Below are 24175 nucleotides of genomic sequence, written 5' to 3' on the forward strand. Positions count from 1 at the left end.
AAATTGGCTTCCTTCAGCATAATGTTTTCATAAAGAACCCATCCATACTATAGTATCTATTTTATGATCTAACCTACCTCCTTTTTTTCTTAGTGAAGTTCAATCCATCAAGTGTAAGATATTACACTTGAGTCATCAAGATGCAGCATAAGGTCTGGTTAAAGCAAACCTGGAGTACCTGAATGGTGCACACAGACACAGAAAAGCAGCACCCCCATACCATGCTGGGGATACCTTGGTGCTTATGGATGAATGTACTTGGTACATGGGCGCCAGAGGTGCGTACAGCATGGGGGCATGTTCAGAGGTTCATTATAGATCTTCTGGATTGCTATAGGCAGAGGACTCTGGAAAATGTTAGCTGCCCTGTAATCTTAGTGAATATAGGGCTTTCCCAGATCCTATAGTATTCTCACCCTACTCATGTCCCTCACTGTTATTTTCTCATCAGAGTGTTTTCCAGTTAAGTTTTAACTCTTGGTTTTCCTTCCTGGTTCTATTGGTGGTTCTTCTTTTCTGTGTTTCCTCCTCAGGAGATGACTTCTACACTTGGAACAGGTTCTTTTGTGAGTTAGGACATAAGTAGTTAGCTTTTTATTGCCTTCATTTATTCAATTTATCCTCTAAACCTAAGGGGCCTGATTATAATAATAATACATTTTCTTTATTCGGTATTTCGTAATAAAAATCCATAAAAGCAATGTATTCCATGTTATTACAGAATTAAGAAAACAATCAGTTATACAATAAAACCAAAGAAGAGTGGTTAAAAATGAATCGCTTCACATTTCATTAAGTTCATTGTTCTATGTTTTGGGCATATTCCTCACAAGTTTTTTCCATGCTTAAAAATACATTTTAAAAAATTTACAACATGGTAACAGGTAGATTCAGACTCTAAGAACTGAAGACGCAACATAGCAGGACGGCACTGTCTAAAGCCCCACGATTTTAGCAGTGATAGCAGCCACAATTTGCGATGAGCGTGGTAAAACTTGCAAAACAGTACAGTGTGTATAGTAGTCTGGACTGATTTATCATCGCAGGGACATAGACCTAAAATTGGCTCCCAAGTATTCCTCATGGGAAAGGCTACCAACCGATGAAAAAGATTTAATCTAAATCTGGTTAGTAGAAATCGCTCGAAAATACCAATTTCAAGCGTTAGATAAGGCTGGATTGTGACGGTAGTCTGAACCATTATTGCATGGTGGACGGAGGCTTTTCCTATTTCACTGACGAGCCTTAGTCCATCTAAATGGCTCAGGGCCATTGCTTTCAGATCCTTCTTAGATATCTCACTGATTTTAGCTGGTGTAATATAATATCTCTCTAGGCCCAGGTCAGTGAGAAAATTTCTAATGTAGACGAGCCATCTAATTTTTACAGAGTGATCTAGTGCCATTGAATCTGCCACAATCCCTTTGGTTAACATGTTTTTATCAGAGGTCCAAATACGCCGCCACAGTAGCAATGGTTGGATTTTTGCCAGGTCCTCTATATGTGGTATACCTAGTTCAATATGGCATGCGTATGTAGAAATTCGTCTCGGTGCTGCAAGGAGGAATCTTAAAGATTAGTTTTCTGCCACCTGTAGAGCACTAACGTCCACATGCCCCCAGACGCCAGCCCCATACAGTGCTGTTGACTGACATTTAGCATTGTAGATTTTCAGTAGTTCCACAGGCCACCATTTGCCCAGTTTTTGTGAAAAAGACATCAGGGCAGTTATTGCCCTCTTAAAACAGTGCTTTCTAGCCTCAACTGCCGCTTTCCAGTTCAGTTTTTCATCTACTGTAATACCTAGATAAGGATACTGTGCCGTCACTTAAAGTTTTTGCTTGTTAAGGAATATATCCTTGGGCCGTTTTCTCCCTTTGCCTGCCACCATTACAAAGGTCTTCTTAATATTAATGTGGAGGTCAAGACTGCCCATGAAATCCGCATACCTGATCAGCGCCTTCTGTAGTTCACACGGAGTACGTGCCAGAATGACGGCGTCGTCTGCATAGAGCAGAGCGGGAATCAGGCGTTGTTTTGCTTGCGGGAGGTCCTGGGCCCCCCTTAAAAGCTCCACCTCCAAGCTGTTTGTATACAAGGAGAATAAAAAGGGGGCCAGGACACATCCTTGCCTAACTCCACGCTCTACTCTAAAGGGTGCAGACAACTCGCCCCTCAAGCCGAAGCGTACTCTCGCGGAAGCCTTGGAATATAATTCCCTCAAAAAATCTAAAAGTGGGGGATCCACTCCCATTTGTGACAATACTGACCAGAGCTTTGAATGAGACACGCAATCAAAAGCTGCGGACAGGTCCACATACACCATGTAGAGCTTGTCCTGTTTTGCGTGAATATATTTACCCAAGATCATGGATAAATTTAGGACCTGTTCTATAACCTTCCCGGAAGCCGAATTGTAGATCGGACAGGGCACCCCTTTCCTCCACCCACTACTGGAGTCGTTCAAGGATGATCCTGCCAGCTACCTTGCCCAGCGAGTCCAGCAGTGAGATAGGGCGATAGCAAGTAGGCTCCTGGCGGTCTCCCTTTTTAAAAATTGCGACCATGATTGACTTGGTCCAAGACTCCAGCAGCCCCTCTTTTACGGCTGCCGTACATACCCTGGTAAGTATGGGGGCCCAGAGGTCCACGTTATATTTAAAGATGTCCACCGGGACTCCGTCGGGCCCCGAAGCTTTTCCATTTTTGCATAGTATTAGGGCCAGAAGGACCTCAGAGATGTCAAATTCTATGGAAATAGGGTATACGGCGGCTGGGTGGATTACATCTTCGCTTCCTATGTGTAATTCTTTCTGAAAAGCTTTTGAGAAATGGGATACCCAGGCTCCTTCTTCTATGGCCACTTCGATTTTAGGAAGATTACCATCAGCTAGGAATGGGGACTTTACTATTCTCCAAAAGGCCTCACTATTTTTATCTAGGGCACTTTTATGTAATTCATCCCACAGAGCCTGTTTTAGTTCGGCCTTTCTCTGGCTCCGCACAGACAGGTATTCTTTTCTAAGTCTGGCGATTAAGTGTGGATCTCTAGCATCGTTGTTCAGGGCCACTTTTAGCTTAGAGTGTGCCATGGTACAGCTATGGTTAAACCAGCCTTTCTTATTTGATATTTCTGCATTTGGCTTTGCTGTCAGGAGGCCCTTGATGGTGGCTAGAATTATGGAAAAATTTCTTAGAACTTCCTCCTCTGTGACTGTTAAATCCAGGCATTTTATAAAGTGGGGATAGGCTGATTTGATCAGCTCTTCAGTAATTTGCCCAGGATTTATCTTCCCCCATTTTAAAGTGTACCCATTTAGCTGGGCCATGTGTAATTTATTCTGGCTCAAAGCTTTTGCTATCGTTAGTGCAAGGGATTGTTGGTGCATTAAATTCAGTTCTATCCTAAGGGCCGAGTGGTCACTTAGTATATTTGGCAGAACCTCGAAATGCTTGGCCCTGTTTGACAGACCATCCGATAGAAGGATATAGTCGACTGTTGATTGGTAACCCCTCCCCACATATGTTGGCTCTAACTGCTTGGTATTGGGGTTTGAGTTATTGACTATTAGGAGGTCCAAGTCTGATAATAGATCGTTCATAGCTATACCCAATTTGGTATGACAGAAATGGGTAAGGGGGATATCCTGCTCGTTTGCCAACCCACCACAATTTTTTCCGACATGTGGGCAGGGATGTAGATTAAAATCCCCCCCCCCCCCCCCATAGGAAAAATATGGCACCTTTGCCTCCTTTAGCCTGTCTAAGATTTGAGAGTTTCTCATTAAGGTTTGATACCACCCTCATAAATTCTCCTTCCTCCAAGTTGTTATAGAAATTAATAAGCAGGACGGTCTCGTTTTTGGGTAGGGAAAGGGAGAGAATTTGAAAATTTACGTCTAGTTCAACGGTAGTTATTTTTAGTTGCTGAATAGTGTTTGCTATATAGATGTTTAATCCACCCTTAGGCCTACCCATGGTCCCTACCAATGCCGGAGAAAAATACGTCCTAAATCCCAGGAGATGGAGTTCCGTTGATGACCATGTCTCCTGGAGGCAGATAATTTGTTGTCTACCTAGGAAACTCATGGCACTCCCATCTTCGATCTTAGGGCAAAGGCCAGCGATATTCCAGGAAACAACGCCTAGGGCTTGGGGGTCCTTGTTGGAAACATCAACTATTTGTGGTTTAGGGTTGAGCTCTGGCTCCGCAGACTTGGGCCTAGGGTGGTCTTCTGCCAGTGGTGGTCAATCAACTGACTCAAGACCACTATATCTATTCATCATTGGGATACCGCTCCAGCCCTCCCAACACGGTAGCTCTCTATAGAAATCCCTCTGATGTTGTCCTCCCTACTCTGCCCTTTCTCTACCCCTATGTCGAGGACCCACTGTGTGCCAAGATTCATCGCAATGGTAACCATTACGAGGTCTCGGGGGGTAAGAGAAAGAAAGGCGCTTTGTTCCTATACCGCTAGTTAGACTCGGGTGTTCCCATGAACAGATATGGTCAACCACTCTGGGATCTTCGAATGTAATAAGGACGCAGTCTCCCTGTATTGTTTTTCTGCCATGCCCTACCCAGGGGGCTCGTCTTACCATCAAAATCTTGCTTGAGCAATGGGCGGATGTGGCCGATTCATACTGAGCCCATGTTGGGCCTTGTTCTTTAATGACCAAATTGGTTCAGAGTTTTGATCCGTCAGTTCTGGTACGCCTGTCATTACGACTACGATGGGACTAGTTTCTGGTGGCAGATTAACAGAAAATCTTCCGTCAGAATGTCCTCTGTCCCACCCTCTGTTCAATTGTGTTGCTGGTGTTTTTGGACCAGTGTTGTTATGTTCCAAATTAGTATTAGTGATGGTATTTGGGGTATTGCTTGATGGTTTCTCTGTTATTTTACTTTTAGCCGCTATAGTTTGAATTGGTTTAGCTACTGCTCCTGGGGGAATAGATTTTTTATTTTGGGCGTGGAAGTAGAGGAAGGCTGCTTACCTCCCCAATCTTTTGTACCCCCTGATTTGGCTTAGCTTTTATAGAGGTTGTCAGATCGGCTTATACTTTTTCTTTTTGGAACAGTCTAACTTCTAGTGGTGTTAATAATTGCTTAAATAAGTCTCCAATTTTTATTAGCAATTGTGTGTTAGAATTATCATCTGCCTCCTTTATTGGTGGTGGATCAGTTGCAGTTTCTAAGCTGATGGGGGCCAGGGTATCATGTGGTGTTTGATTGATGATCAACCTGTGGACAGCCTGATCTTCTACTGACGGGGTACAAGGATGCTTCTCTCCTGTCTTATTAGGAGCTTTATTGGCATTTTTGTTTTTTGATTAGATGGGCCTACGGGTTTTTTTTTCCTTATTGCTCCCTCTCTCCTCCCTCTTGACTGCCTTATCTCTTCTGGTGTGGTTTGGATCACTAGATCTGGGGTCTTTTCTAGGTCCAGAGTTAGTTGCGATTCAGAAAGCTGTGAGGCCGATAGATCGATGTGTTTAGTAAACTATACCTGTGACCGCAGCCTTCACTCCGTCCAGGATCCCTAAGCTGATCCGGCGTTCTTGCATCTGCCAGGTGACCTATGGAAGATCTTTTTGCAATGGCTAAATCTTGGGACACTCTGCGTTCCATGAGCGAAATACTCTGATCTACAAACGAGTTAGCCCTGGTGATAAAGCTATCTATGGGACCTATAAGTTGCCCTTCCTTAGCAGCAGTTTTGCTTCTGCTTCCTCATGTAGACATAATAAGAATTTAAGAAATACAAGAGTTATAATAAAAACAATAAATAGATAATTATAGATAACCCTAGTATTGGTTTAGGACAAAAAGAGAGTACATACAGTTTGGAAGCTGGTCCTGGGTGGTGGTAATTTTTAGAGGGGGGGCCCGGCCTTTAACGGTCTCTAACGGGCTACAACGGGCCCGCCCTTGGCCCGGGCTTGGCCCCGGGCTGAGTCCCGCGCGCGTCCCGTGTGCGCGTTACGATGACTCCTTTTGAGGGAGGAGACACAGGAGGGGGCGAGAAGAGGACCAGCTGCGGCCGATCAGCGCCGCTGGGCAGGCTGGTCCTCGCAGTCCCGCCTCTGTCCGTGTGTGGGGCAGGAGTTCCAACAAAGTCCTCAGGGTCCCAGGGAGACAGGAAAAGCAAAGTTCCAAAGCAGGCGAGCGGCGCCCGCGGAGCGGGGGCCGCGAGAAGTGGCGAAGTGGCCAGACAACCAGGTAATACGGCGATGTCTGTGTCAGCAGCAGCCCTCCAACCAGAGACCAAGGGCACCCACCGGATACACTCACTGCTGGATCTTTTGAGCAGGATGGGGCGGGAAGAGGACCAGCTGTGGCCGATCAGCGCCACTGGGCAGGCTGGTCCTCGCAGTCCCGCCTCTGTCCGTGTGTGGGGCATGATTTCCAACAAAGTCCTCAGGGTCCCAGGGAGACAGGAAAAGCAAAGTTATAAAGCAGGCGAGCGGCTCCCGCGGAGCGGGGGCCGCGAGAAGTGGCGAAGTGGCCAGACAACCAGGTAATACGGCGATGTCCGTGTCAGCAGCAGCCCTCCAACCACAGACCAAGGGCCTCCTTGGCCTGATTAAGATTTTGGCTGAGGGGTTAGTCCATCAGAACCCTGACGGTTATCCTGTCCGCCGAAATATAAATCCCATATTGTGGGATTTATATTTTGGTGGATGAGATTTCTGTCACCATTGTGATGAGTAACCCGTCTGCCAAAATCTAAATCAGGCCAAAGTATCCTTTTTGTTTACGTGCATTTTGTGTACATGCCTCCCTGTAAAATAATTGATTTCTTGAGATACCCAGTGAGAGAGTTCTAATCCACAGCCCAATCTGTGATAGGCGTTTTTCAGCCTGTTGCATCTAAAGCCTGGCCAAGAAAGTGATTGTCATTGTTTTGACTAACCCTGGGCGGGTAACTCCGCTCCGCCGGCAGAATTTGTGGAGATTTGCTTACTCCGCGCTCCGCGGCGAACGCGGAGATAGGCAAAACTCTGCCTCTGTGGCGAAGCGGAATTAACCGCTCCCTCCCCTCTTCCAAATATTTTAAAAATAATAAAAAGAAGGCACTCACCTGTGTTTCTGCCACCTCCCCTGCCTGGCTGCTTTCCTTCCTGCTCCTCTTGCGTCCTTTTTCTCAATAAAAATCACTACGTAGTACGTCTTGCAGGTGCGCATGCAAACGCGCAAGATGTACAACGCAGTGTTTTTTTCAATGAAGAAGTACGCGAGGCAGCGAGGAGCAGGAAGGAGAGCAGACAGGCAGGAGAGGCGGCAGAAACACAGGTAAGTGCCTTCTTTTTATTATTTTTAAAGCATTTGAGAGGGGGGAGTGGGGAGGGAGCGGAGTGGGGCTATGCGTAGCTCCACAGAGTTTTTGTCAAACTTCGTGGAGCTACCCGTGTAGGCACTACGCCAGCTCCGCCCACCGTTAATTTTGACCCACTGATCCCCATTTAACCTTGTTGTCTGAAAAGCTAGCCTCAGTATTATTTCAGTCAACGTGTTGGGATTATACCCATGTGTCAAGTTGTATCCTTTGTTAGTACTGGCTGTATCGTATCAATGTTCCAGTGTCAAGTTGTATCCTTTGTTAGTACTGGCTGTATTGTATCAATGTTCCAGTTCTGACATCCCTTTCCGAACTGTCAGTCTCTAGTAACTACCTGTGCAAATGTAAATACTCAAATGGCACAGGATCGGTAGGAATAGTCAGCCCCGTACAGCCACGTTGTAATGTGTATTTCCAGAGACACAAACCTGCTTCTTGTTTACTGTCTGGGGCTGGTTGGGAAGACTACATTTGGAGCACAATTTCCCTCTTCCCAAGCAGTATTGATTGCTGAAGCTGGTAATTCCAGGGTTCGAGGGTGAAAGAGCCGCACTGTGGTGGCAGAGGATAATTCATGATAGCTGAAAGGCTCACTAACATCTGCATTAGAATTACTTAGGAAATTTAGTTGACAGTATTGTGGACATACCTATGGTTTGGTCCATTCCCACCAGTTTCCCACTGGTTATGGGTTTGTCGTTATTATAACAATTGAAGCAACCCACTATGTCTGAGCTTCCTGGAAAAATACCTATTCTATTATTTTCCTGAAAATCAGGGATGAGGACCATGAGATGTTCAAATTTTCAAGGAAATGATAAGTTAGTAGTCTAAATCCCGTCCTCGAATATCTGAGGACATTGTAGTTTCAGATGCCTTGCTGTAATGTGCATAAGTATTTATAGGTTTAGCAGAGGTGATAAGGCATGGAAAGATATGTAGCTTTATTATACCGAACACTATCAGTTTATAAAGGAAAATGGGTCAGCCTTTTTACCAATGGCATAACTAGACCTTAGACCGTCCGGGCGGTCCCTGCATTTGCCTCCTGCAGCGGGCGCATTGAAGAGCTTGGGGTGCTGGCGGATACCACCCGGGACAGCAGGTAAGAGCTGGGGGGACCACCGCCCCCAGAACTCGTGCCACCCGGGGCGGACCTCACTTGCAAAGCCACTGCTTTTTACATGTACAGAACCTACTCCTAAAGCTGAACACTTATTGTTTTTGACAAATTAATCCCTGCTTGAGAGCTTGCCATCTTGCTTGCATGTCAGCCACTGAACACTGTGATCTCAATGTCTAAATCTACGTTTCTCCAAAGGAAGGTCTACTCAGTGTGCTTCATCCTGAGCTCTGAGCCGGACCTTTGAAGAGCGTCACACAGTTGCTGCTGCTAACTTGGAGGAAGGAATGGCCTCCCCCAAGAGAGTGTCAAGACAAAATCCTCTTGACACACGGATATAAAACAGTGATAATGGGTATGAACATCATAAAGCATTGGTATTTTCCATGCTTGAAAGATTGAAAAGCTGAGCCCATCATTAGGATTCAGCCTGTGAGAGAAGAAGACATCAGACTTGGGTGAGGAGTGACACCGCCCCAGCCGCACGGTTGTCCTCTGGGAAGAAGTGAAGAATGTGGGAAGGAACAAGAGAAGACAGCCCAAGCAGGAATGCTAGTGACAAAGGAAGGTAAGACCAATAAACAAGAGAGCGGAGTTGTAATAGAATGAAGGAGCAAGGAAGTAGGTAAAGAAGCGATAAAGAAAATGAAGGGCAGAAGAATGGAAGAAGGGATGGGAGGAGTGTGAGCGGAGTGCAAAGAAGCTTGATGGTGGCTAAATTACACTTCAATCGGGATTCTTATCAAGGTTTTCCCACCTGAGCGTTTTCTCTCCTATGGCAAGTAATCTTGGGGCTGATTTACAAAATGTATTTTATATTTTCATACAATTTTTTAAAATTTTTATTAGAAACGTGTACAAAAAGATGACACACCTACAACCTTCTTCTTCTGATGTGCCGAAGAAAGAACTAACATGGATATCATACCAATAGAGACTTAACAGCGAAAAAACTCCTAAAGTTCGCCTCCTCTCTTCCCAGTCACAGGATTTAATGTCGTATAGATTGGGATGGAATTCTACATTTATTATCCGTAGATTATACACCCCAGGTGCATACTTAGAAAGAAGTTCTTCGTGGGGAAGTATCCGCAGTGTTCTCAGAGTCCTTGGGCAAGTGAGACCTCTGTAGTCTTTTCAATGTAATCCAGAAGAAAAGGCCAGTCCTTCCTAACTGTTAATGGAGTGCCTGTCTGATTCTAGTATGTGCCATAGCAGGTCATAGCATTCTTGTATATATGGGGAATGGCGGGATCTCCATTGTGTGTGGCGGACAGAAGCATGATGTTTGAGAGGGCTGGTGCTCTCTTACGCAAGACCTTTAAGCTGTTCTGAAGCCAGCAAAACAATGTGCACTCTGTTGCTCGGCGGACCTGTACAACCAATACTTCTTTAATTATTTTTCGGTCTTTTTAGGGTTTACTCATTTTTGCGTTCCCATAAGATGCAGGCCATTGATCCTTTTGCCCCGCCTACCCTCCCACATCTATCGGGTTATCTCGTGTCTATTGCCTGAGGGAGGAGAGGGGCCCACTGTGCATGATTTGATGCTAGTTTCAGTACCATGGGCATGAGTAAGCCCTTTATGAGGTGCTTGTCTTCAGAGACTTTCTGAAACATTTTTCCAGATGTGATTAGCTTACGCATTGCCTCCTTTTTATGTCTAGGATTAGTCCTCAGCAGAGTATTTGAAATTACCTAAAATACTAAGAATATTTGAGCCCACAGTTTTCTTTGATGCCTTCCAATATTCAGATTTTACCCTTAAGGAACAAGTCACCCAATTTATTGCAACATGATTTTTGCCAGATGCCAAAGATCTCTGTCAAGACCACGGGATTCCCAGAACCAGTGTAAATGGTGCCAAAGAAATGTTATTCTCATTTTGTACTTGCTCCCATACTTTTAATGTTGCTCTCATGATCGAGGACAAGGTCATGTTAGGCGGCCTATCATTTGCATTTTCCCACGTTACTTGCCAAAGGGGCCTACCTGCTCAGACCAGACCTCCTGGCCTGCCAGATAGATAACTACATTTTGCCGGGATCTGTGATTCCCCTCGCCTCTGATAAAAAAGTTTGCAAGTCTTTTGGAGTTGATCTAGGACTTTTCGAGAATACAAATGGGCAGAGATTAAAAAAGAAAAATGATTCTTGGTAATATTGACATTTTAATGGTAGTATCCAGGAAATTGTCAAATTGTGCCAGTGCCAGTTTCTGTCTTAATCTCTGCCAAGAGAGGAGGAAATGTAGCCCTTAAATTCCTGCAACTGAGGAACCTAGCTGAACTTCCAGGTATTTGACTGTGCCCATGCTTTGTTTGTAGGGAGAGCTTTAAGCCAGTTGGACAATTCAGGTGTAGCATTAATCGGTAGTGTTGTTAAACTGAGCCAGGTTAATTTTGAAGGCAGACACTTTACCAAATTCGTCCAGAATGTTGAAGGGATATGGTAAAGATTCTTTAGAGTTTGCGTTTGAGACTAAAATGCCATCTGCAAATAAGGATACTTTAAACTCATAAATTCCTAATTATATTCACTCAATCAAGGGTTCTTGATGAACCCTTTAGGCAAGTGGCTGTAAATACAAAGTAGAGGGGAGATGGGGCGCCCCTGCCTGGTCCCCCAGAAGATTGCAATTGACTGAGATGACCTCCCATTTAAAGTCACATGCGAAATTGAGCCTACACATTTCGCCATGGCTAGCAAGGTGAATCCCCGGCCAAACCCTTGACAGAGGTGAGTCTCCCGAAGTCAGTCTCAACTTACTCTATTGAAGCTTTCTCTGATCTAAAGAAACCATGGGGACGACTTTTTCTGTTTATGGATAATGTCTATTATATGTAATTCCTTCTTCATGATAAAGCATAACCCCATTTAGTTAAAGTGGAACAATTATGGCATTCTTTTCTCTTATCCTGTAGCAAGGATTTTAGAGTACATTTTTGCATCAAAGCTTAAATATATTTTATTTATTTATTTGAAAAGTTTTATATAGTGCTGGCTAGAGCCAAAGGTATCAGAGCGCTTTACATGAGGAAGAACATAGTCTTAGAACATAGTTACAAAGTTACATCCGTTGCTGGAGTATAGTTACATGAATTACAAAAGCAGAGCATAAACATAGGAGGGAGGGGGTAGGAAATACAACGAGGAGACAAGGAAAAACAGTGCCTGACATCCGGCTGGGTAGGTGACGGCCGAGGGGTGAACCAGAGCCAAACTCCTCTATAGCTGCATAGGAGAGCTCCACCAGTCATCGGCCAAAGGTTGCTCGGGCACCGCAGTACATACAGAAGGTTCTTGATTCCGCCTAGGGGGGGTCATCGTCCACATGTTCCATTGTGAGCCCCGGACACGGTGTGCGGAGCTGGGCTCCGAGCGGTTGTAGGATCATTCCCAATCCTCGGCTGTGTGTGACTCCCCTGTCGCTGTGGTCTCTCTCAGAGGGGTCTCTGAAACTCCGGAGCACAGACGCTGGATCCCTCCCCAACAAGGGGAGAGGGGGAGCTTTGGTGAAGGGCCCACTCATGGCGGCCATCTTAGGGCAGATAGAGTCAAGCATACTGGTACTGAGAAAGTACTTCAGGGGTAACAAAGCAGACAAAGTAGTTAAAGTGAAAGGCAGACAAAAACCGTGAAAAACAATGTCTGATGTCCGGCTGGGTAGGTGAGGGGTGAACCAGAGTCAAATTCCTCTATAGCTGCCTGGACAGCTCCATCTGCCATGATTGTTCGTGCTCCACTGTAAGTACAACATTTATGGTTTTAGCCCAGGGAGCTTCATCGTAGTTCCATCAACAGCACCTGTCCCTGTGTTATTGGGAGGCGCTGTCCGCCTCAACCTCCAGTTCACCCTCACCTCATTTCAGTCAGGTGCCACTGCATCTGCCCATTTCCACGCAACCATGACCTTATTAAGCTGGGGTATTGCAGCAGGGCAATCCTGGGTGCGTACGATAGGCATTCCGTAGAGCAGCTCGTCAGCGTGTAGTCCATCCCGCCCAGCGGCCGCACAGCAGCACCAAAATGCTGTGCTCTTTTGGCACCACCTCCTTGCAGTCAACTGGGGGAGGTGGGGGGGGGGGGCGGGGTCGCGTAGCCAGGTACTGGTGAAACTTTATGTTGAGAAGGTGGTATAAGTTCCTGCTGACACGGAATAAATCATACCTTTAAACACAATATAGATCGGGTGGTAAAAACCACGCTCCCGTTGGGATTTTGCCTGGTTTATGTATAGGGGATACTGTAGCTTCTGCCATAGACTGTGAAACTGAGCTGCTTTGAGCAATTGCATTAAATCTTTTTGGGAGGAAAGGGATCGATTTGATAGCCAAGTTGATTTCTTCGTGTGTGATTTATTCCTGCTATTCATTTTTGTCACTGGAGATTTTACTAAGAGCAAAGGAATTGAGAAAGCGCCTCAGCCAAGCATTTGCCTCAGCTGAGTTCACCTCAAGGCCACTTTGGTCATCTTCCCGGGGGATTTGGACTAAATATTGTTTTAAAAATATCAGCAGGCAAAAATATCGGAATTCAAATAACCTGACACACAAATATTGTGATGCACAAGTATTGTTGACAAGATTATTGTTTTTGAGGTAAGTAATATCATTGTAAATAATATAGATGTTTCACTAATATAGTGGTTATACATATCGTTTTTTAAGTATTCTAACGTGTATTAGTTGATATTTTAATTGTATGTTATTAATTGTGATTGTATGTGTTACAGATGCTTATATAAATGTTATTAATTGTTTTAAAAATTTAACTTATCATTTTAAGTCATTTAGAATTATTTTTTAAATGTACAATAATAATTTATCATTGTATAGCAAGTTGTCGGTCTGTAGGGGATAGGGTAGGACGTTAATGAGGTAATAATTGATTAAAATTAATACATTTTTGATTAAATGATTGATATTTATTATATAATGTATGCAATGCTGATTTATTTTCATTTGTGTGCAGTTTAGTAGGTAGGTGAATAGGGTGGGAAGTTAATTAAGCAATTATTCATTAACAATTTATTATTAATTGTTAATTAATTATGTAATTTATTTTATAATATGTAAGTTATCGATTAGTTTTTATTTATTGAAATATTTTAGGTGCATCCTGCTAGGTTTGTAGGGGTGCAGGGTGGGAAGTTAATTAATTAATAACTGAATAACAGTTATTTATTAATAATCAATTTCTATTGGATACTAATTATATAAATTGAATAGATATAATGCTAATTAATATTTTTTTCCTTAAGAGTTTATTTTTTTTTGCATTCACAGGCTTGCTCATATATGTAATGTGTTTACAGTGAAGTATTTTCCCTACTCTTGCTTAGACTGCAATAGGAATAGTAAAATTAACCTCTTCACAGTTCAACACTTTCCTTACTGTTGCGCTGTTTGGAGTGGGAATAGCAAATTTCACCCCTCTAAAATCTAATGCTTTCCATGCTATTGCATAAACTGGAGTGGGAATAGTAAATTTCACCCTTCCGAACTCCGAAGGTGTCCCTACTGTTGCACAGACTGGAGTGGGAATAGTAAATTTTACCCCTCCACAGTCCACCACTTAACCTACTGTTGCGCTGTCTGGAGTGGGAATAGTAAATATAATTTTACCCCTCTGAAATCCAATGTCTTCCCTACTTTTGCTCTGCTTGGAGTGAGAATATTAAATTTCACTCCTCTGAAATCAATCGCTTTCCTTGCTGCAGCATAGATTGGAGTAGGAATAGTACATTTCACCCCTCCGAAGTCTGAAAGTTTCCCTACTGTTGCACAGATTGACCTGGAAATGGTAAATTTTAGCACCCCGAAAACCAATGCTTTCCATATTGTTGTGTTGTTTGGAGTGGGAATAGTACATTTAACCCCACCAAAGTCCAACACTTTCTCTACTGTTGGGTAAATTGGAGTGAGAATAGTAATGTTTACCCCTCCAAAGTCCAACGCTTTGCCTACTGTTGCTTAGACTGGAATAGAAATAGTAAATTTCACGTGTCCGAAGCCCAATGCTTCCTCTACTGTATGCACTGGCTGGAGTAGGAATAGTAAATCTAACTCCTCCGAACTCCAACACTTGCCCCATCATTGAGGTGACTGGAGTAGGAATAGTAAATCTAACCCCTCCAAAGTCCAACACTTTCCCTAATGTTGGATAAACTAGAGTGGGAAATAATATATTTAATATTCTTAGAATCCAATAGTTTTCATAATATAGGTTAGATAGATTTGTTAACTTTTTTTATATTTTATATTATTTGTTTTTATTTACTAATATATGTTAATATTTATAATATTTTTTGTAAATGTGTTTTTTGGATTTTTCAATGTTTTACGTATTGCCTATTTTACTTAATATATTTTTTATTATTCAACTGTTTATATTTTTATGATTCTATTGTATTTGTATGTAATATATAAATATACACACACATGCATATATATATATATTTAAAATATACATATATACATTCAAAATATTTAAAAATGCAATCAATCAATCAATCAATCAATCATTGCATTTGTAAAGCGCACTACATACCCGTGAGGGTCTCAAGGCGGGGGGCGGGGGGAGCTGCTACTGTTCAAAGAGCCAGGTCTTGAGGAATCTTCTGAAGGTCAGAAGGTCTTCGGTCTGCTGTAGGTGGATGGGGAGGGTGTTCCATGTCTTGGCTGCGAGGTGGGAGAATGATCTGCCGCCGGCGGTCACCTTTTGGATGCGGGGGACGGCGGCAAGGGCACGGTCTGCGGAGCGGAGCTCGCGGGCGGAGATGTAGAGGCTGAGTCGGCTGTTGAGGTTCGCTGGTCCAGTGCTGTGGAGTGCCTTGTGTGCGTGGGTGAGGAGTTTGAAGGTTATCCTCTTGTTGACCGAGAGCCAGTGCAGGTCTCTCAGGTGGGGTATGATGTGGCTGCGGTGCCGGATGTTGAGGATCAGACGGTGGAGGCGTTCTGGACGCGTTGGAGCCGTTTCAGGAGTTTGGTCGGGGCTCCTGCGAAGAGTGCGTTTCCGGAGTCCAGTCTGCTGCTGACGAAGGCCTGGGTGACCTTCCTTCTCGTTTCGGTGGGGATCCACTTGAAGATCCTGCAAAGCATGTGGAGGGTGTTGAAGCAGGAGGAGGAGACAGCATTGACCTGCTTCGTCATGGAGAGGGTAGAGTCGAGGATGACCCCTAGGTTGCGTGTGTGGTCGGTGGGTGTTGGGGCTGTTCCCAGTGCGGTCGGCTACCAGGAATCATCCCAGGTTGAAGGGGTGAATCTGAGGATGAGGCCCTCCGTCTTGTCCGAGTTCAGATTTATTTGGCTCTTCCTCATCCAGTCGACTGCCTTCATTCCTTTGTGGTTTTGGCAGTGTGGGGGTCCTTGGTAAGGGAGAGGATCAACTGGGTGTCGTCGGCATAGGAGATGATGTTGAGGTCGAGCCGTCCTGCAACGTGGGTGAGCGGTGCCATGTAGACATTGAACAGCGTTGGGCTGAGGGATGAGCCTTGGGGTACGCCGCAGAGGATCCTGGTGGCCTTGGGGCGGAAGGGGGGAAGGCGTACGCACCGTGTTCTGCCGGAGAGGAAGGAGGAGGTCCAGTCCAGGGCCTTCTCTTGGATTCCGGCGTCCGAGAGGCGTGTTCGTAGTGTGCGGTGGCAGACCGTGTCGAAGGCGGCTGACAGGTCCAGGAGGATGAGGGCCGTGGTTTCTCCGTTGTCTAGCAGGGTCCTGATGTCATCAGTGGAGGCGATGAGGGCAGTTTCGGTGCTGTGGTTGCTGCGGAACCCAGACTGGGACGGGTCCAGGATGCTGGTCTCCTTGAGGAAGCTGGTCAGTTGTTTGTTAACTGCCTTTTCGATGACCTTTGCCACAAACGGGAGCAGGGCGATGGGTCGGAAGTTCTTGAGGTCCTTGGGGTCCCCCATGGGTTTCTTGAGTAAGGCGTTGATCTATGCGTGCTTCCAGCTCTCCGGGAAGGTCGCTGTCTTGAAGGAGATGTTGATGGTTTTCTGGAGATGGGCTGCGATGGTGCTGCTGGCTTTGTTGAAGATGTTGTGTGGGCAGGGCTCTTCCGGGGATCCGGAGTGGACGAGGTTCATGAACTTGATGGTGTCGTCGTCGTTGATGTTGGTCCAGGCGAGCAGGCGGTTGGTACAAGTGGTGGTCGTGGGAGCGGGGGTCTCCTTGGTTGCTGGGGTGACGTTGAAGCTGTTGTGGATGTCTGCGATCTTGCGATGGAATAAGGTGGCCAGCGAGTCGCTCAGGTCTTGTGAGGGTGGGATGTCATTGGGGTTGGAGCTGGGGTTGGAGAGTTCCTTCATGATGTTGAAGAGCTCTTTGCTGTTGTGTGCGTTGTTGTCTAGGTGGTCTTTGAAGGAGGTCCTTTTGGCGGATCTGACGAGGTGGTGGTGTCTGCGGGTGGCGTTCTTGTGGGCTGTGAAGCTTTTCGGAGTTCGTTCATGGATCCAGTTTTTTTGAGTTTTTGGCAGGTTCGCTTAGAGGTCTGGATGCCTTCGGTGAACCAGCTGGCTTTCTTGCTGGTGTGGGTGTTGGAGGGCTTCTTGAGCGGGGCGAGGGAGTTGGCGCAGTCGTTGATCCACTGTCTGAGGTTGGGAGCGACGGTGTCGGAGTTGGTCGAGTCTGCGGGCGGGCTCCGGGCAAGGGTGGTGGAGACCTAGTCTTCGGTGACTTTGCTCTAGCAGCGGCGTTGCATCTGTTGGGTGCGGTTGTCTGTGGTGGGTTTCCGGAAGGTGAAGTGGATGCAGCGGTGATCGGTCCAGTGGAGCTTGGTGGTGTGATTGAAGGAGACGTGGCAGCTTGCGGACAAGAAGGGGGTCAAGCGTGTTGCCGGCTGAGTGGGTGGGTGTAGTGACGAGTTGTGTGAGTCTGAGGTTGGCGAGGTTGTCGATCAGGGTGGTGGAGTTGGTGTCGTTGTTGTTCTCAAGGTGGAAGTTCAGGTCCCATAGGAGGATGTAGTTCTTGGAGGTGTGAGTGCTGACGAGGTCGGTGATGGAGACACTGAACTCTGCTCGGGATCCGGGGGGGTCTGTAGATGAGGGTTCCTCTGAGGGTGGAGTTGGGGTCGGTGTGAATCTGGAAGTGCAGGTGTAAGGCGGTGCTGAGGGTGTCATCTGTGTTTGTTAAGACTTTGAGAGTGTTCCTCTGGACGATGGCGATTCCTCCTCCTACTCCACGGGTGCGGTCTCTGCGGGTGATCTTATAGCCTTCCGGGATGGCTATGGCGATGTCAAGTGCCGAGGAGGGCTTCAGCCAGGTCTCCGTATAAGGGGAGGTGGGAGGGAGGAGCATATGGGAGGCAGGAGCGGGGCAGTGACTGGGCAGCAGGGCGGCAGGGCTGCAGGGACGCAGCGGCGGGAAAGATCATCGGGAAAGAGCGGGTGAGGATGGCGGAGGAAAACAGGAAGCAGAGACAGGGCACAGGGCACAGAGCACAGGGCACAGTGGAAATAAGAATAACAAGGGGGAAGAAGAAGTTAAAGTAAAAGCACAGCACTGCAGACAGGTGCAATTACAGTTACAATCCAATTAACCACAATGCAGCACGAGAGAATGGGCAGATACTGACAAGGGCAGCGCAGTAGCGTGGGGAGCGACCTGCCTGGGAGCAGGGTCAAGAGTCGCTCCTTCACCGCTGCGCAGCCTCCATATAAAGGGAGGTGCAGCTGGGAGGCGGGAATGGGCAGTAAGGGGGGCGGACCGCAGGGATGCAGGGGCGGGAAAGAGCGGGTGAGGATGGCGGGGGAAAACAGGAGGCAGAGGCAGGGCACAGGGCACAGTGGAAATAAGAATAACAAGGGGGAAGAAGAAGTTAAAGTAAAAGCACGGCACAGCAGACAGGTACAATTACAGTCACAATCCAATTAACCACATTGCAGCAGCAGAGAATGGTCAGATACTGACAAGGGCAGCGCAGTAGCGTGGGGAGCGACCTGCCTGGGAGCAGGGTCAAGGATAATTTTTTTAATTAATTATATTATATATATATATATATATATATATATATATATATATATATATATATATATATAGTAATACATAAAAAAATATAAAAATTATATAATGTAAAATAAATATTTGTATTAGTTATGTTACACTACATATATATATTTATTTATTTATTTGTTAAGCTTTTAAAGCGCGACAGCTACCCAAAAACGGTTTCCCGGCGCTGAAAATAGAAAGCTGTTGAGTAGGTCATAGTACTCTTATGCAAGGCAGCGACAAGTTATTGATTAAACAGCTAGGTCTTTATGGCTTTGAGAAACTGGGCATAGCTTGTTTCTGTGCGTAAGTTGAGGGAGAGGGAATTCCACAGCTTTGGTCCAAAGAGTGAAAAGGACCTTCCACCCATCCTGGCTAGAAGGACTTTAGGCACGCTGAAAAGGCCCTGCGAAGAGGATCTTAGACAACGGGCAGGAAGGTAGGCGTGCACCAGAGTTTTTAGATAACTCGGGGCAGAGCCAAATTTAATTCTGTGCATGAAACTCAGGGTCTTGAACTTGACTCTGTTATCGATTCTCAGCCAGTGCAAAGCCCTGAGATGCCCTGACATACGTTCTCTCCTGTGGCACTTGCATAGCAGTCTAGCTGCGGCGTTTTGCACGAGCTGGAGACGTCGCATGACAGCTTGTGAGGACCCTAAATAGAGGACGTTTCCGTAGTCAAGCCCCGAGGTGATGAGAGCATTGACTACAGACTTTTGCGTGTCTCCAGGCAACATCCATATGATTTTTCTGAGCCATCTCAAGATGGTGAAACACGTGGCTGTTAATTTCCTAACTTGAGGCTGCATGGTGAGGCCTTTGTCAATGATAATGCCCAAATTTCGCACATGGTCCGACGGCATGGGAAGAGATCCCATTTCTGGAGGCCAGTGACTGGTACTCCAAAGATCCGGATTTGGGCCAAGGATTAAAACCTCAGTTTTGTCACCATTGAGCTTCAGTAGGTTTTCCCTCATCCATGTAGCAATTTTACTTAAACCTGCCTGCAAAGGAGAAGAGGAATTCCCATCTGTGTTTGAGAGTGAGAAGATAATTTGCGAATCATTCGCATATGTAAATATGGTCAAGCCTTCTGATTCGGCGATCTGCGCAAGTGGGGCTACATACTGATTAAAAAGCAAAGGGCTAAGCACAGAGCCCTGGGGAACTCCATAAGGGGACAAATGGATGTTAGATGACCCAGTGTTTGAGGTTATTTGAAATGTTCTTTGGGTCAAAAATTAAGCAATCCAAGCTAAGGCCTTGCCCCTCACACCAGTTGCAGAGAGGGATTTTAACAAGATACTATGAGAGATGGTATTGAACGCTGCGCTGAGGTCGAGTAGGATCAGCGCAGCTGAGTCTCCTTTATCCACTAGATGGCGCAAATATTCCGACACCCCCAGTAGTGTAGTCTCAGTCGAAAAGCCAGGACGGAAGCCTGCCTGCGTAGGATGGAATATGTCATTGGCTTCTGTACAATGGGCGAGTCGGCTTTGAACATGCTTCTCCAAGATTTTGGAGAAAGCAGGCAGGAGGGAGATGGGACGAAAGTTGGCCAAAATTTTTGGATCGGCCGTTGGTTTCTTCAACAAAGGTGAAACCATGGCATGTTTCCTCATAGTGGGAACAGTGGCCATGGATAGGGATAGGTTGAGTGCCTTGCAGATTACAGAGAGTTGCTGGGTGTCAAGGAGTTTGAGAACAGAGGTTGGGAGGGATCGACTGGAGATCCAGATTTCAGTTTCCCAAATATACATATTTATATAAATACAAACACGTGTTTGTGTGTTTATATACGTATACATTTTATGCAGATGATTAAATTGTAATGGAATAATTTTAATTTATATTGTATTACATTTATATATTAAAATATTTAATATTTACTACTTTAAACTCTATTTATATTAAAAACTCAATAATTTTGTCTATGTTTGGACGATTTTAGTGTCAACACTATTCCCCCACCCCCAATATTTTTTACCTTTCCTTCATAAGTATAGGAGCAATATATTGTAGTAAACTATATTTTTGACATGATATTTTTGTCAAGGATATTATTTACCATGATATTGTGTCGCGATCCCTACCTGGGAGTCAGCTCTAGGAGGAGCCAAAATGGCTTGCCTTTTTCTTCTTTGTGGGCATCCACTGGCTTTCTTCACAATGCCTTCATCAGTGCCTCGCCGGGGTCATGGCAGCCCGACGTCACCATTGTGTATGGAGGTTATTCGTAGCAGCCCCCTTCTGGTTTGCAGCTGGTTAGCTGATGCAGCCCAAGCAGAACCCAGTCCTAGACCATCTCACCGCTGCAAAGGGCCGCGGTCAACCATGCCTGTAGCCTCTGGCCATCGTCCCTTCAAGAGCGGACATCGGTTGCTGGGAATCTAGTGGCAAAGCTCCAGTAGAAAAGGTGTCCGAGTAGCAAAAAATCTTCCTCTAGGCTAAAAGAGCAGAGCCACCCAGTAGTCACACATGGTCACTGCACAGAGAGCTCCGGTTGGCCCAGGACGATGACCAATTTCAAATTTTGGTGTCGCCAGGCACCCGGGGAAGTGTCCAGAGGTGATTTCCAGAGGTGAATTCCTCTAGATGAGTGCTGGATGGCGCTATTAGCGAGGAGTGTGTCTCACTCTTCTGCCATCTTGCCCATGCCCCCATGCAAAGTTTGTTTTGTATTTAAGTAGAATTTAAATGCACAATCAAGATCAGTAGACACCTCTGCTCCGAGATTAAATTGACAAATACTGACATTCCGTTGTGATTCCTCATTCCCCATGGACTGAGCTGCACTGTCTTCTTGAGGGCTCATCTAAAATGAGGCACAAGGAACAAAGTGCACACGCAACATACTTGAAGTTTGTACAATCCAGTGCTATGCTGAACTTGGAATCTGGGCCCCAGTGTTAGAAGCAAAGTACGATTTGCCTACTTCATGACTTGTGCAAAGTCATCTTTTATAGCACAAGTACACATAATAATCTAGAATATTGGACGATTTTAGCACTCGAATTGATCATAGGAGGTAAAGGTTTGTCCAAACAATTTCTCTGTCTATATCTCTCTGTCCCATTGTCTCTCTCTCTTTCTCTCTCCGTAGTTCTCTCCCTCTCTACCTCTCTCTCTTCGCTTGTCTTTCAGTACCTCAGCCTATTTCTCTTTCCTTCTGTTTACCTCTCTGTTGCTCCCTCTTTCTCTTCAACTCTCACTCTTTCTTCATATCACTCTTCGTCCATCAGTCTCTCGTCCTCTTTCGTTCCTTCTGCCTCTATTTCACTTTCTTTCTCTCTTGCAGTCCCACATCCTCTTTTTCTTTTTTACCTCTCTCACTAGTCCTCCTTCTCTTTTCGACTCTCTCTCTCTCCATACCACCCTTCCTCTGTGTGTCCCTCTATTTCTTTCTATCTCTCTCACTGTCTGCCCCTCTCTCTCTCTAATCCTCAGTCCGTTACCATCTTTCTCTTTTTTCTGTATAGCTCTCACTCTTTCTCCCCCAGCCCACTCATCCATCTCTAGCTCTCTCTTCTTACCTCTCTTTTTCTGCCAGTCCTTCACACTCTCTTTCTTTCTACCTCTTTCTCTATCTCTGCCGCGCTCTCAGGTTTCTCTTTCTCTCTGTTACAGGAATGAAGTGGACAGAAGGATGTTGGCACTTACCTGCTTCCAGTTGCTGTTACGGCGTGGCAGCAGCGGGTTGAGGTCGCCTCTCATCTTCAATAGAGCTCTGGTCTTGGATCTGCCAATGCCAGATGTTTCTGGGATTCCTTTTTGCCTTTTCACTAGTTTGGAAAGTTCCGCATGGATGGCCTAAAACACACAGACAGATGTTCCTCAAAACAAAGATTCCCAGTCAACAATTTGGCGATTTTATAATTTGCATTTGCTTTGTGGCATCAAGACCCCAAGGTACTCCATGAAATGGTGCTTTTCAAGTAGCTCTTGGCCTGGTGCACTATTCAAAATTATGTTTGTGAATTCCAGGCCCACTACCTGACTTCCGTTGTCTTCAACCCAAGGCCCTGTCAATGATTGATTGCATAAAATGTTTAATGAATAAGCCAGATATCACTGTATGTGCTCCCTTTGAGCTGGCATCTCGTGCAACTCAACGGGGTCTACACTTCTTTTTAACAAACCGTTGCAAATACAGATTAAATAAATACATTTCAAATTTAATTTAAAGTGTTTACAGGTGAACTGAGGGTGATAGATCAGTGAAATTCTTCAGGAAGAGAAAAGTCCATTTAAAAGCCCATATCCTTTCTAAGTCTATTAAAGAACCTCTGATCTGCTATGCATTTTTCCTGTGTGTTGAGCTGTGCAGGTTTCATCTCGTTCCTTGATAAGAAAGGGGCGTGCTTCCTCGTTTTCCCTGAGCAAAAATACTTTCTCTGGTTCCTCTCCTTCGATGAGCAGATGTGCCTTTTTTCCTCTCCTTCCCTGGGCTTCTTCAATTCCAAATGTGTAAAGGCCACAATGCACACACGCTCAGCTATCATTCATTGAGGAAAAGATGCGGATCTAAAAAGTTCTCCATGTCTGATTAAGCCCCTATAAGTAACCACCTGGATTCACATGGTAAAACACATTCATGGCTGCCCCTTGCAGCACTGCTACTTTACCTTTGTGAATGTTTGAAAACCTAAGAATTGTGCTCAAAGGTTGCACGGCTTCTTCACTGCCATTCCCAAAGCCCACTTCAAATGCAGTTTAGTCTGTAGTGACATGCAGTGCAAAGCCATGATTGCCTATCATTTCATCCTTACAACAGCCCCAGACCAAATTGCAGCTCCCTGCATGTGCGACTACGTCTATAATGTTGCAGCTAAGCCTCTCTACTATTGTATTCATTTCAGGATGATATAGTGAAGATACACAGTGTTCCATACATTTCTGTCTAGCCCTTCCTTCATTTGTTAAGAGGTCAGTTGAACTCCCATGTAAGGCACGTGGGAATTCTTTGAAATTATTATCAAGGTTAGTTCAGTCACTTCTTTGGATCAGTTGACTGTTGAGAATGCAATTTTGAGCTACTTCGGGCCTACATATGTCACTTCAGCAACATCCTGCATCTAAGGTGTCCCCACTCTTACACTTGACTCTTGGAACAACTTTGCAGTGATGTTTTGTGAATTGGAGGAGTCCATTGTCGCTTTAACTGTTGAAGTCTTTCTACTCTTTCTTCTTGTGTCACCGTATTAGAGTATACAGCCAAGATGCACCCAGCGCACTGTAGCAAAGCTGCAACTGTCAGCTGTTACTGCACTCTTTCTTTGTGCCAGGTAGGGATTAGGGCCATACTCTTCTATCTACAAAGCAGATAAAAGTCTTGGTGTGTCTTCTTCCCCTTCTTAACTATCCTACCCATATTCTCCAGTCATCACCCCTATAGTTACCTAGACCCACCTAAGAATCTGATCATTATCAATGCTTTGGCATGGCTGACCTGATAACCCATATTAACTTAGATATTCTGGTTATCACAGAGACATGGCACACTCCAACATGAAATTCTACCTTGATGTTCCTATATATTTAGCCGGGGAAAGATGCCCACTATGCACAGTCTAGGGGAGACGTTCAGTGTGCACTCCGTCATCTCGTCCAGTGAGTGCTGCCACTCGGACCAATTGTAGTGTAGTTCCTATTATCCCAATAGGCTCTGCGCATTGGAATAATACCTTCAATAGTATAGACCTAGGACGGAGGTTAA

The 24175-nt window shown here is 45.3% G+C and overlaps 1 protein-coding gene across 1 annotated transcript in view; it reads right to left on the reverse strand.

The window, feature by feature from the left end:
• The window catches only part of LOC144824150 (uncharacterized), a 325877-nt gene that overhangs the window by 2918 nt on the left and 298784 nt on the right, over positions 1 to 24175 (reverse strand). The window contains exon 7 of the mRNA XM_078683279.1: positions 22120 to 22269. Coding sequence (XP_078539405.1) covers positions 22120 to 22269 — 150 coding nt within the window. The remainder of the gene's footprint in view (positions 1 to 22119; positions 22270 to 24175) is intronic.

This window comes from Lissotriton helveticus, chromosome 3_1 (assembly GCF_964261635.1).
Source record: "Lissotriton helveticus chromosome 3_1, aLisHel1.1, whole genome shotgun sequence".
Lineage (NCBI taxonomy): Eukaryota > Metazoa > Chordata > Amphibia > Caudata > Salamandridae > Lissotriton > Lissotriton helveticus.